This window comes from Poecilia mexicana, unplaced genomic scaffold (assembly GCF_051168715.1).
Source record: "Poecilia mexicana isolate PSO_F unplaced genomic scaffold, ASM5116871v1 scaffold_18, whole genome shotgun sequence".
Classification (NCBI taxonomy): Eukaryota; Metazoa; Chordata; class Actinopteri; order Cyprinodontiformes; family Poeciliidae; genus Poecilia; species Poecilia mexicana.
This window is the reverse complement of record NW_028263387.1, coordinates 21,219,864-21,232,921: the sequence shown is the minus strand read 5'-3', so window position 1 is coordinate 21,232,921 and position 13,058 is coordinate 21,219,864. Positions and strand designations below refer to the sequence as shown.

The following is a 13,058-nucleotide window of genomic DNA, read 5'->3' as shown; positions in this document are numbered from 1 at the left end:
CTATGAGAAGACATTTTTATTAATTATAATTCTTAGTAATGTACATAGTAAACACTACAGTAATCCCTGAGTGAATTGTTTCAATTGGTCCTGATACAAAACAGACACATTTGAGAAAACAGAATCGGAGAATTTGAAGCACATTGGCATAAAAATGTTAATTTGTTCCTTTACCAAACCTTATAAATCACTAAGCTAAACAAAATAAGTTATGACATTGATCCACACACACACAGACCCCTTCATGAAACAAGTCAGTAAAAAGTGATACCATACACTTTCGGGTGAAAATATGCAGTAGTGTAGTGAAAGTGCATGGAAGTTTTATATTTCAGGAAACCCTGTCTTTAAATGTCCCAACATTTATTATTAAACTGAAACTCCAAGACCCTAATAAGTTTTTGTGTTTTAACTGAAAACATAGTAACAATTTTCAGACATCTGTAATTCTGTCTTTTTAGTGAAACTCTTATTTGTTGAGGCCATTAAATCTTCCTTCACCAAGAGTTACAGGAAGGAGTTAAGAAAGCTGAACTTGGTGCCAATATCACATTGTTTCTCTTGTGACTATTCTCTGACTTCATGTTTCCAGATCTTTCCTTCCTCTCTTTAGAAGTTGTTCCGGTCGATCCGGTCCTGCTTCATCTGCATTTTGGCCTTTTCTGTCTGCTGGAGGATGTGTTCAGCGAACTCCCTCAGAGCCCCCATCCCAGCGGCCTGGCGGCAGGCGAAGGAAGCCGCTAACGCAGCTTCCTTCGAGGCGTCGGCAGGAACGCCGCTCAGACCTGCCAGGTTCAGACAGGAGGCGTCTGAAATGTCATTACCTGAGAGAAAAAATGAGAAAATTATTTTAATTCAACTGCTTTAATCCAACAGAAAATGTCCAGCAAGATGTTTTTACTAGCTGTGCTTTAATTACAAATGTGCGCAAAACTTTGACTATATTCTGCTGTCGAAAAAACACAATTTTGTAATTCCGGCACTTCCATTATTTAAGAAGAGCAATTAAATTAAACTCGTGAACGAGTTTGTTCACGTAATAAGTCATTAAAACACGCTGCGCCATCATCCTCCTGCCACTTCCTGTCGTCTTCTTTGTCGTTTCCACCAGTAGTAACATCCAGTTCTTGTTTATGCGACTTGAGATGCAAAAAAAGTTTTTCCATTGCAGTTTTACGAAATACACACATTTCTATGCAGCCGAAAAGCCACCTCATCCTGGCACTAAAACATTTTATCAAATAAATTAGTTTTTAAAATGTTTCCATTGAACAAATTTATTCTCATAATTACAATTTGCTCCATTTTATGGCCAATCGATCAATAGAATATATCTCCTTTTTTGACCAATTGCAATACAATCCTTCAAATATTCAAATGTTACAATTGGCCTTTGACTAGGCCATTCAACAGATAAATATGGTTTGATCAAAAGTCCATTGTAGATCTGGCTGCATGTTTTGTTTTCCTGCTGGAAGTTGAAAATCTCAAATCTTTTTTAACTCTGACATCTTTTCTTCCAGGATTGTTCTAGATTTAGCTCCATATTTCTGTCCCTGCTGGAGCCATAATGCTAACACCGCTATCTGCTAGCACTGTGATGGTTTTTCCCCTAGGGACTGTATTTTGCAGCTGTTTTCTGTTTCATTCCTCCACGTGTCTTCTGAAGTAATTTATGTATCCCTGTACAAGGCTCTGGATCACAGGATGCCATTATGTGTCTCTTATACACATAGTTTAAAATCATTAAAAACAGCTGAAAGAAGGCAGCTCTTCACCCATGTAGGCCACATTCTTCCAGCTCAGCTTCCTCTGCTCCATGACTTCCTGCACGTCCTTCAGTGGTTCGTCCCCAACATCTACAACCTCACAGCTCAACATCGTCTTCAGTTTGCCAGACAGTGACTGAGTCACAGGGTCGTCCCTGGAGGTCAGCAGCACCACCTGAACAACAGAGTCAAAGCGCCTTTAATACGACATCCACCAAATGTTCACCCATAATGTTTCCACAGACGGGAAATCCAACCTCAACTCCGTCGTTCTGCAGCATCCGGAGCCCAGTGGTGTCTCTACTGTGGACACACACCATGTCCTTTCCAGATACGGACAGAAACACTCGTCCATTGGTCAAACATCCGGACACTCTACAGAAAATTAAGGAAACTCCCCGACCAAAGTAGCCGTACCTGTTGGTTGAAGCACAAGAAACATGAAACCAATAAAGATTCATGGTTTTTCTGTCATATGACCAGTCCAGGGTGAACCAGTCAGTCCAATTCTGTCCTAGTGACGCGTTTGTTATGGCGGACGACGTTGTACCTGATGTGACGAGCAAAAGTCAGTTCAAAAGGTCTTAGATTACAAGTGAAGATGATATTCACACCACATTTTATTAAATCTTGGAATAATCAATTATTAAATGCTTTACCGTCTCCATGTCTGTACCCCTCACATCTACCTGATGGATGTTTACCTACCAAATGTAAAGTGTTATTTATTTCGCCTTCCTCCAATTATTTCCATTATTCCTTCTTTATTTTGTATTTATGACGACCTTTGGTCTCCTCCCAGAGCTGCTGCCATTCAGATTTAACTTTATTAATAGATTTTATCTATTTTATCCATAATTCTAACTTGTTTTAAATAAACTGACTAAATTATTTCCCCTCTATATATTTATGAGCAGGTATCCACATAAAGTTAACGTCACTTGAGATTGTCCAAGTCTAAATATGATTTCATAAACTTCTCACCAGTTCCAGATGAGTTTCAGATGAGAAATTTAAAATGAACTTTAATGTTGACCATGAGTCTGAATATATAAATACTCTTTCAATCCTATTTTGCTCCACCCACTGAACCACCGCCAACATTTCCACTGTATACACCTGCCTACTACCTGTGACTGAGATACTTGAGCCTGCAGCCCCATCTAGTGGCCAAACAGGGAATATAACAAATATCAGGCTCCACATTTTGCTTCACCTGCTGAGATGAAGCACCAGGTGTTTTCTAAATGTCATGTTTGAGTTGTTTTGACCTTTTTAGTGGCAGTCTGACCCGAGGACTCTCTGCTCGGCCAGTGGCCAGTCGATGTCCACGTCGATGTCCACGCTGTGCTCCGGCTCCATCTCAAAGTAGGCCACCTTCCCGCCCTGAAGAACATCAGAAAGTCTTCACACAAAGAACCGAATGGACCTCACTGACAGGGCCGGAACAAGGCAATGCTAAGCGGCTGCTTAGGGCCTCCAGGCCCCAGGGGGCTTAGGGCCCTAACCCAAGAGCACTAAAGCATGATAGAAATATAGATACAGCTCTGGAAAAAATGAAGAGCCCACTGCATGGAACCCCACTGAAAATATTCTGGTTCATCAAATATTGACTTTTGTAAAGACTCTTGAAGCCTTAAATTCTTTAACTGTATTCCCTGAAACACTGTCTTATCTCTATTTGTGAACCTTGTATTCCATTTTCTGTTTTTTTTTATTTCTTGTGGTCCCTGGCATTGTTTCATTATCCCCTGTTCTGTCTTGTATTGATATTTTATGGAGCCCCCCAGGGGATCAGTACGTTATTCTTTCGTAATAATGTACTGATCAGTTCATGCGACATAATTGAATACTGAAAGTCTTTTTTACGGTGGCCATTGTATTTTCTGCCATAAGGCTTTCATAAGGTTTTTCCATGTATCTTAATATCTTGTTGTGAAATATCTGAAGTTTTATATCTTCTTTAGGATAGAAAGGCACCACAAACCTATGATAAACAGAAACTTTCCGTAAGCAGGAAAGAAAGAAAAACATCCAAACTGTTTGGAGTATTTCTGAGTTATTTTCATTGGGTAATAAAATCACCTGACAGTTCTGATCTGATCTGATTTGATTTGATTTTTTGTGCTGCTAGTCTGAATGGTTAATAAAAGGCTGTTTCCATGTGCAGCCTCTCAACCTTACAGACATAAACATGCGGTGAATAAATAGATTTTTGATCTGGACTCTACCTTAACATCAATAAATGTGAACTTTTAGCCCTTAAAAACTGTAACATCCTCCATTTATAATATTCCTGTAAAAGAATCGGTCACCTATCTCGGCATAATGACCAACAAAGATCAAAATGTACTCTGAACTTTAACCCTGTTATAGAAAATGTACAAAAGAAACTAAATTCTTGGCTTCAGAGTTTTATCAATTCAAGGAAGAATTTTGTTAGCAAAACAGAAGGCATCTCCCGTTTAACTTATCCAGCTTTGTCTCTTTCTGTAAATAAACACACAACTGACATCACCGATAAAATGCTTTATAGATTTGTACGGAAAAATAGGATCCATTATATCAGAACATCAGTCTTAATGAACTCATTTGAACCTGGTGGCCTCAATTTTCTTGATTTTTCAACCTTAAACAATACATTAAGAATAAATTGGATCAAACAGTTTCTTAAAAATTCATCCTCAATCTGGAATTTTATAACTATTTATTCTCAAAACTTGGTGGCCTTAATTGTATTCCCCTTGGGAACTACAACATTGGAAAACTCCCCATAAAGTTTTCTAATTTCCACAAACAAATGCTTCTTTCCTGGTCTCTAATTTACAAGCACAACTTTTCACCCCATCGATATTATACTTGGATATACAACAGAGACATTCTGTGCAAACACAAATCTTTATTCTTGGAAAATTGGTTTGAACATGGAATCATCTTAGTTCAGCAGCTTTTTAGTCCTGATGGTGTCTTAATGTCTTATTCTGAACTTCTAGAAAAGTTTGGTCTCCAAAAATAGAAAACCTATTAAGACAGGGGTGTCCAAAGTGGGTCCTGGAGGGCCGGCATCCTGCATGTTTTAGTTCTCTCCCTGGTTTACCACACCTGGATCAAATGATGGCTCATTAGAGGCCTAAGGAGAACATTGACATGCTGAGGAGGTTGTTACTACCACTAAGGAGAGAACTAAAACATGCAGGATGCCGGACCTCCAGGACCCACTTTGGACACCCCTGTATTAAGACAATGGATATGTGCTCGCATTTTAACATCTTTCTGAGTTAACTTTTTATTTATATATTTACTCTTCCTTTTATTTGTGCTTGCTATATAACACCCTGGCATTATTGTCTTGTCTGTTTTGTTACTTATTTGTGTTGTTAATTTTGCCGTTTTGTAAACCCCTTTATTATCAATAAAGAAAAGGAAAAAAGAAGATCCGTTCCGTTGCCGTGGCGACCCGAGTGCTTCACACAGAACGGGTCTGTTTCCTGGACATCAGAAGCAGTTACGGTCGGTCCCGTCCTGCTTCATCGGAAGCCTGACGTGTTTGGCGAAGTCCCACACGGCGCCCGCGCCACTGCGGCTCTCACAGAGCAACTTGGCGGCTTGGATGACGTTACGCGGGGCGTCAGCCGGCGCCGCGCTCAGACCCGCCTTCTCCAGACAGCTGATGGACGTTGTGTCACAACCTGGGAGTGAAGACGCAGATAGATATTTACTTACTGCTCCGCCAACCGGATGACAATCAGGAGGCTAGCTTAATTCACAGATGTGAATTTCCTAAGTTCTTTGTCTTATAAATGGATTAAAATTTTAAGCTTACTACAGGCCATATTTGTATGAATTTTTACCCATGTAGGCCACATCCTTCCAGTCCAGCTTCCTCTTCTTCATCATCGACTTCACATCTTTTAGTGGATCCTTTCCGACCAGCATCACTTCACATTTCCTCATCGTCTTAAGCTTAAGCTTCTGTCTTAATGAACTGAGCACGTCCTCCTCAGAGGTCAGCAGCACCACCTGGAGGACAGGAGGTGTAACGCGTTAAAAGACACTGATCAAAGTTTCTCCTTCGACGTTGATAAAAGCGACAGATCCGACCTCCACATTGTCTTTCTGCAGCTTCCTGAGTCCTTCTCTGTCTCTGCTGTGGATGGAGACACTCGATCTTTCTGTGTCTCTGCTGTGGACGGAGCCCTTAGCAGAGGGCTGTCTTGGCCTGAGGCAATAAGGAGGGGACTCTCTAGGCCTGTCTTGGACCCGTCTCTTGGTCAAACATCCGGAAACTTCACAGAACATCAGAGACACTCTTCGGCCAAAGTAACCGTACCTGTTGGGAGAAAACATAGAACCCAAACATAAACACAAAGTTCAGCAGGATGTCCAGACCGACAAAAATACTGAAATTAAACAAAGTTAGAAATTAAAATACAAGGTTTAAATGTGAAATCTGAAGAATCTGAAATCATTTTGTTTCTTTTAAGAGTTATTATACTTCCTTGAACAAGTTAGGACAGGTATCTGGACAAAAACATGATCAATACAATTATTAGCACAAAATCATTCTTAGATAGTGAGAGTTCAGTCTGATCAGTTCCGCCTGTTTTGAGCTTCTGTCAGAATTTTTTAAGTACATCTTTAAAAAGCAGAAGTGGAGCCTCCTGCACAACCAACAATAATGCATCGAGTGATTTCTGGATGATAAGTCAACAACAAAAGTCTTGACTTTTCCAGCAGCCATTGTACAGTGCATACAATGGTAAAACCAGTGGACCAAATGTTCTGGAGCTCAGCTTGGGTTGCTAGGTAACGGGCTGAGCTTCACTGGGGTTGCTAGGTGACAGGCAGTGCTTGCTGACTTGTGAGTTTACATTACAGAGGTTTTTCAAACAGGTCATTTTCCAGTCAACCAAAAGACATGAAGTCACTGCCAAAAACAGTGCTTGGGCTGTTTTTAGAACCAAAGGAAACCTAAATGTTAGAACAAGAACCTAAAAAATTTGAATTTTGCGTTATAAAGCAGTCAAACCATTAAACTCAGGTTTAAATTCACGTGAGTACTCTCTGCTCTGCCAAAGGCCAGTCACTGTTCACGTCGATGTCCACGCTGTGCTGCGGCTCCATCTCAAAGTAGGCGACCCGACCGCCCTGTAGAGAGTCCAAAACAAACATCAGAAAACCTCCAAACATCTGGAACTGATGGACACAGTCCTGGAGAAACATCTGCTCATCACAGGACAGCGTGCCTTTAATTTTCACTACCTAATCATTTAATTAAACATTTATTTTAATATATTTATTACTGCCTGAATATTGAGTTTTTGCAAATTTAAAGATAGATATGTAGTTTAAATGTAACAGACATTAATTTAGGTTTGTAATGGGTAAATTAGGCATGACTTTGACCACTAGATGGCAACAAAGTACTCTTTGGTGGTTTGAGGCAAATTCACGACAGTAGTCAACAGGGGAATAAAAACAAGGTTTGAGAGAAACAAGACCTAAATTATACATACAACATCAAATACAGGCATAGATCCCTAATAACACTTGAACAAACATCCCAAAGTCAAACCTTGAATCCAGACTTGTCGTCATTGAAAAGCTTCTGGTCTAAATCTGGCTCAATATCTGACCACCTTTTGGTAGAATTCATTTAAACTGGTTGGTTTTCTGGATGTGGCTGTTAGGTAAAGCCTTGGAGCTAATTGTCATTGCTGAGAGCTAAACGTTCAGAGCAGCTACCTGCAGCCGCCCTTCCTTCATGATGAGGTCTCTGGTGGCAAAGTAAAATGAGCCGTTCTCAATCAGTTCCCCGTTCCAGTCCTGACGCCGTGGACGCTTCGCAGGGTTCAGATTCTCCGGCTGAGTGCATTCATCACCTGTAAGGAAGGAAGAACATGTTCTGCTGTAGGTTCTCTGAAGCTGAACAGAACAACTGAACCCTGATTGAGTCCAATTACAGTCAAACTGGGGAAGATCAGGCATTTGGTGAACTCACTTCCTTTCTTGACCTCCTTCCAGCGGAACTGGTATTTCCGGACCACTGAGAAGACGGAGTCGTATCCGTCCTTTTTGATCTTCTTCAGGGCCTCCTTTAGGTGAGTCGGATGGAGACACGGAGACGTAGCCTGGATGTTACAGACCACCTGGATGTTACAGGCTGACAGGAGAAAAACTCATCTGTGATTTTCCATCCTTAACATTTGGGTCAACTTGTGTCCAGCTGAGCTTTTCCTACCTGTGTTTTTCTTGAGAAACTCCTGAATTGTCTCCAAGGAAGTGGATGAGTCCTTGGAGACTTCTTGGCTCCTCCGGTGGACTTTGGCCCCCCAGGATTTTGCTACTTTTTCAATCTCATCATGGTCTGTTGACACCCAAACACTAAAAAAACAAAAGTCACTTTTAGTTATACCTGTAGGACATTTCAGCAACTACGTAGTTCAAAGTGCTTCACATGGTAAAATATCCATCCATCCATCCATCCATCCATCCATCCATCCATCCATCCATCCATCCATCCATCCATCCATCCATCCATCCATCCATCCATCCATCCATCCATCCATCCATCCATCCATCCATCCATCCATCCCTCCCTCCCTCCCTCCCTCCCTTCCTCCCTTGTCCCATTGGGGTTGGGAGAGGTGCTGGTGTCTATCTCCAGCTGTCAACGGGCGAGAGGTGGGGAACACCCTGGACAGGTCGCCAGTCCATTGCAGGGCAACACAGAGACAAGCAACCATGCACGCAGTTTGTTAATTTCATTACTTAGGCCGAATCATGATGAATTGCATTGTTATGCCTTAAATCAAAAGTAGCAAAACTGGCAACATTGCTTTAATACTTAGCTTTTTTTGTTAAAGGCAGCCAATATCTCAATTATTAGCCCTTCAACTTTTACGTTAATGAGAAGACTACTTATATATATATATATATATATATATATATATATATATATATATATATATATATATATATATATATATATATATATATATATATATATATATATATATATATAATATTCAGTAAAATTCTGCCTACCCGTTTGATTTTAAGCAAACAGCAGATTATGATGACATGGGTTTGTTATACCTGTTAAACTCTCCCGAGTCGATGGCCGCTCTCAGCACCCAGCCGATCAGATGAATCCCGGCCAGCCGCTTGATGTTCTTCAGCCGGATCCCTTTGCTTCCCCCTCTAGCCAGAATCAGAGCCGCTATATGTTGCTGAGCTTCTTCCGGTGAGTCATTACCCCCGGACAGGCCTTGTTTTTGGGCAGCCATGCTGTCTTCTTGTCGGGACTCCAGTTGGGTGTTGGTGTGATGATGTATTACGTTATGGATCCCAGGATCGGTACCACGGTAACAAAATGATAAGTCTGTAAAAATACAGACAAACGCAGCAGCAATGAAGACAATGTGTAGCGTTTCTCAACAGTTTGCGTCTCTTTATTTTGCAAAAACTTATTTTATAGAAACATTTCCTTGAGCTCCAGTTCATATACTCTGATAACTGAAACATGAGTGTCTTAAAACATTCCAGTGTCTTGAAATAAACTTGTTCATAACATCCAAATCTGTAGCATCTTGTACCGCATTCTGTCCAATAGAGCTTTACTATCAACCAAACATTGAATATATAAGAAATTAGACTACTATGCTGACTTAGTGTAAATTACTTTAGACTCAGACTGTACTCAAAATGAACAATTTACTAAACTGTAATGTTTAAGGATTTCAGCGCTTAAATCTTGGTTTTACTTTCACTCTGGGAATAAACCATTATGATGTTTCTTAACCATGTAAGCCCTAAAACTGTGGGCTTTATTTCGCAGATTAATTTAAATAAATATGGTTTTTACACCTTTGTTGAGACATTTGAGTCGAATGTTTTACAGTCAGTGTCTGATGAACATGTTCTCCACTAATGGTGTGCAATTCCCTGCTTTAACACCATAATATCTTAACGCATGAGAAAACAGAGGTCCAAACAGAAGTTGTACATATTGGACCTCTGTTTTGTCATGTGTTAAGTTATTATGGTTGTGCTGTCCTCGCCCTGAGTTTTTGATTTTTCAGCAACCAGATATTATAATCAGCTGACTTCCACACAAGGGTGTAACTTTGTGTTGCCAGTTGGTGGGGATGAGGCGGAGCCGGGGGAACTGATGGACCCACAGTTGCTGGAAGACCTTTTCTTTTTTAGTGCTAAGAATAAAGCTAAAACTTACATGTGAATGCCTTACAGTCTTATTCAATAAAAGAGGACATACATCCTGATCAGGTTTGTCAGATTAATAGTACCTTTAAAAAATAACCTTTTAGCAGGTATCAAACATACGAAATATAAATATGTTAAAACCAAAGTAATCTAATTGATCTATATAATGTCTTTCGCTTGGCGATGGAATTGCTGACAAAGGAACTTTTCAGTCATATTCTAACTTGTGGAATCAGCCTGTATTTGCTCAATGTTTGCCTACAGTTGAAAACAGTTTCACAATTCAGAAATACCTTTTGTTTAGAATTATCACATAGTTGCCTTTTATTGTCTGATTTTATCAAGTGCTAAAAACATCAACATGAGATTCTATAACAATCAAAATGTTATCAAACATTTCAAAAACAGAATAAGTAACTTCTGTGTAAACCAACTGAATCCTCATCAGTGCAAACTTTGTATTTTTCAGTTATGTGATTCTGACTCCACAGCTGTCCCTTAGTTGGTTGGCAAAACCTTTGGTCAGATGAGATACGATGTGTTTTAATATAGCAAATATTAAAGACGCAGAAACTTTTTTGGGTCTGGTTGGGGCAGTGTGGAGTAGAGATGTTACTGGATTCTGTAAAATGTGGGTTAAAGCCCAGATGCTGATGTCTGGATATGTAAAATATACATTCTCTCTGCATACCCAGATAGCACAGAATGATTCAAACAACATTGAATCGATGTCAGGCAGAATCAACGTTGAAGGTTGACATTGAAACCACATTGAAAGTGGTCGGTGACTTGTATGTTGAATCAACGTTAGGGTTTCAACCATAACTGACATTATATCATCAGTTTACATGCATATTTCTGTTGATTTTACATTGAATCAGTTAGGAATCAACGTTGATTCAACCTTCATCTGAACGTGGATCTGCATGCATATTTGGGTTGATTTTATATTGAATGAAAGCTAGGGATTTATGTACATTTTTAGGTCTGATAGGTCTACATCATAACATACCACTAAAAGTTTCTTCACTGGTGTTAAACACACTATTTTATTGGCAGATGATGGGTAAACTGTGCACAAAAGGTTAAAAATGACAACATGGGTTTGATATAACATTTTATTTAAAATTTTTATTTTATTTAAAAAGCATTAACTGGCTGTTAATGCTTTTAACAGCGTGCAGCTGCCTCCGAGTTACTGTCTGCAAATAGATGCAGGCACAAAAAAAAAAAAGTGGAGGAAATATTGGTGGGACATGTCCACACCAGTCCTTTAGGAAGTTACGGCTATGCTTCCACGAACTGTTCGGTGTGGCGTTCCACCATCTTGGATCTATTTTCATTTCTAGTGTTACCAAACAACATAACAAAAATATCCACCAGATGGTGCTATAGTGCGGTTTTCAAAACCTTGCTGGTCCAGCTTAACTTACAATAGGCAGCCCACTCCCCACAAACGAGCCGTGTCCAAATATGAGCGTCCCAGTAAGTAGCCTCCATCTTTTGCACATTCAATTCCTGCAGAATGTCACCCAGCTCTCTTAACTTTACGTTGTCTCTGTTGTTGAGTTTGGAAAAACTCAACAACAGAGTTGCCCCCAGAGTTGGGGCCCCACATTTTCCCAGTCGTTACAACTGTTTAATCCATAGTTAACGTGTTTTTCAGAGCCGCCATTAAACTTAACATAAGCGCTAAGATGCTCGCGTCAGTTTTACCTGTGCAGTGACGACGGAGACACACTTGTGTGTTACAATCATCACAGCAAACCAGCAAAAGAAAAAAAAACAATAAAATTGCTGTTTTCTCCCCCAAACTAACCGAGTAAATTGAGTAACGCTGTTGTAATGTTAGCCAAATGATGATTTGCTAATGCTAATATAGCACTTTAAGCTAGTTAACATGAACAGGCTACTAATGTTTTTGTTATCTATGTTCAAAATTGGGTAGTGCTGGTTACATTTACTTGAGTATTTTTTTGGGAAAAGGGTAAGGGTAGTGTTACATAGCTGTACTTTTTAAAAACTTTTAACTTGAGTAACATTATTGTTGCTACTCCAACTTGAGTAGTTTGATTTTGCATTTAAAGAAATAGACTCAAGAGATTGGAAACATTAGATTTCTGCAACATGAGTTAATATTTATGCAAATTTGAGCATAATTACTCAACATTTTACACATGTCACTGTTTATATCCTTATTGTTTATTTTGTATTAACAAACATGTTTTTTATTCAAATGTTATATGAAAGTGTGTTTAAAAAATTAAGCCAATATCCCCCCACCAAACTCCTCTGGAGCCAGGGCTGAAATAAACAAAATAATTAGCAAACAGTAACTTATAAAATTAACCTGAAACAAATGATCACGCTTTACAAAATACTTTCCCTTATCACTTATTTCTTTGCAATTAGTTATCACACTGATTAAAACACATAGCTTCACAAACCTCTGCTAATGTTGGGGAAACCAATCAGTTTAATCTGGCCTCATGCCTTCGAGACAATGCACAGGGCAAAACCGGCCAACCAGTACCGTTGGCCGCCTGTCAGACACTGACAAGCGGCAAACGGAAACTGTTTAAGTAAAAACCTCATGGGCGGAAATCCAGGGGGGGACGGGAGGTTTCTGCCCATGAAAAACTGGTAATAAATTACATTATGACATTTCTCTAACATCCGCACAGTTTAACTACAGTTTGAGGGAACATTTCTGAGTGTTTGCTTGACCACTAACCTGTAAAAATACAGAAAAAGCCCAGCAGCAGCAGTGAACACCAGACGTCTGTCATCCGCACTTAATCCTGTTTGCCTCTGATGATTCATCTGCAGCACCAGTAAGAGATCACATGACAGATCAATACCATATTTGGAAACGGGACCATTGCACTCCGGAAATGAAAGGGGGCGTAAGAGAATTGTTTTGTCATAATTCGAGAGAGCACACATTTTCAGTCTGAACGCAGGACTTCGACAGCGAGCGCCTGTGTACAGTGAGAAGTGCTCACCTCGTTCTTCTGTACGCCAACTGGTGGCCAACTGCTGTAACTACAGCTTAATGAATCC

General features: G+C 39.8%; 1 protein-coding gene across 2 annotated transcripts; it reads right to left on the bottom strand.

Moving 5' to 3' along the window:
• Nucleotide 1: 1 nt before the first annotated feature.
• On the bottom strand, nucleotides 2–12,816 carry LOC106907823 (N-acylneuraminate cytidylyltransferase-like). 2 transcript variants are annotated; one of them, XM_014973692.2, is made up of 9 exons: nucleotides 12,730–12,816; nucleotides 8,868–9,153; nucleotides 8,011–8,153; nucleotides 7,771–7,932; nucleotides 7,515–7,651; nucleotides 3,061–3,155; nucleotides 2,027–2,186; nucleotides 1,779–1,944; nucleotides 2–824 (listed from the first exon to the last, which is right to left on the bottom strand). In XM_014973692.2, the coding sequence occupies exons 1-9, from the start codon at nucleotides 12,782–12,784 to the stop codon at nucleotides 610–612; spliced, it is 1,419 nt and encodes a 472-aa protein (XP_014829178.2). In that variant the 5' UTR covers nucleotides 12,785–12,816; the 3' UTR covers nucleotides 2–609. The 2 variants fall into 2 exon arrangements, with proteins under 2 accessions (XP_014829178.2, XP_014829177.2); XM_014973691.2 differs by lacking the exons at nucleotides 2–824; nucleotides 1,779–1,944; nucleotides 2,027–2,186; nucleotides 3,061–3,155 and adding exons at nucleotides 4,649–5,458; nucleotides 5,621–5,789; nucleotides 5,871–6,099; nucleotides 6,823–6,917.
• Nucleotides 12,817–13,058: the final 242 nt, after the last annotated feature.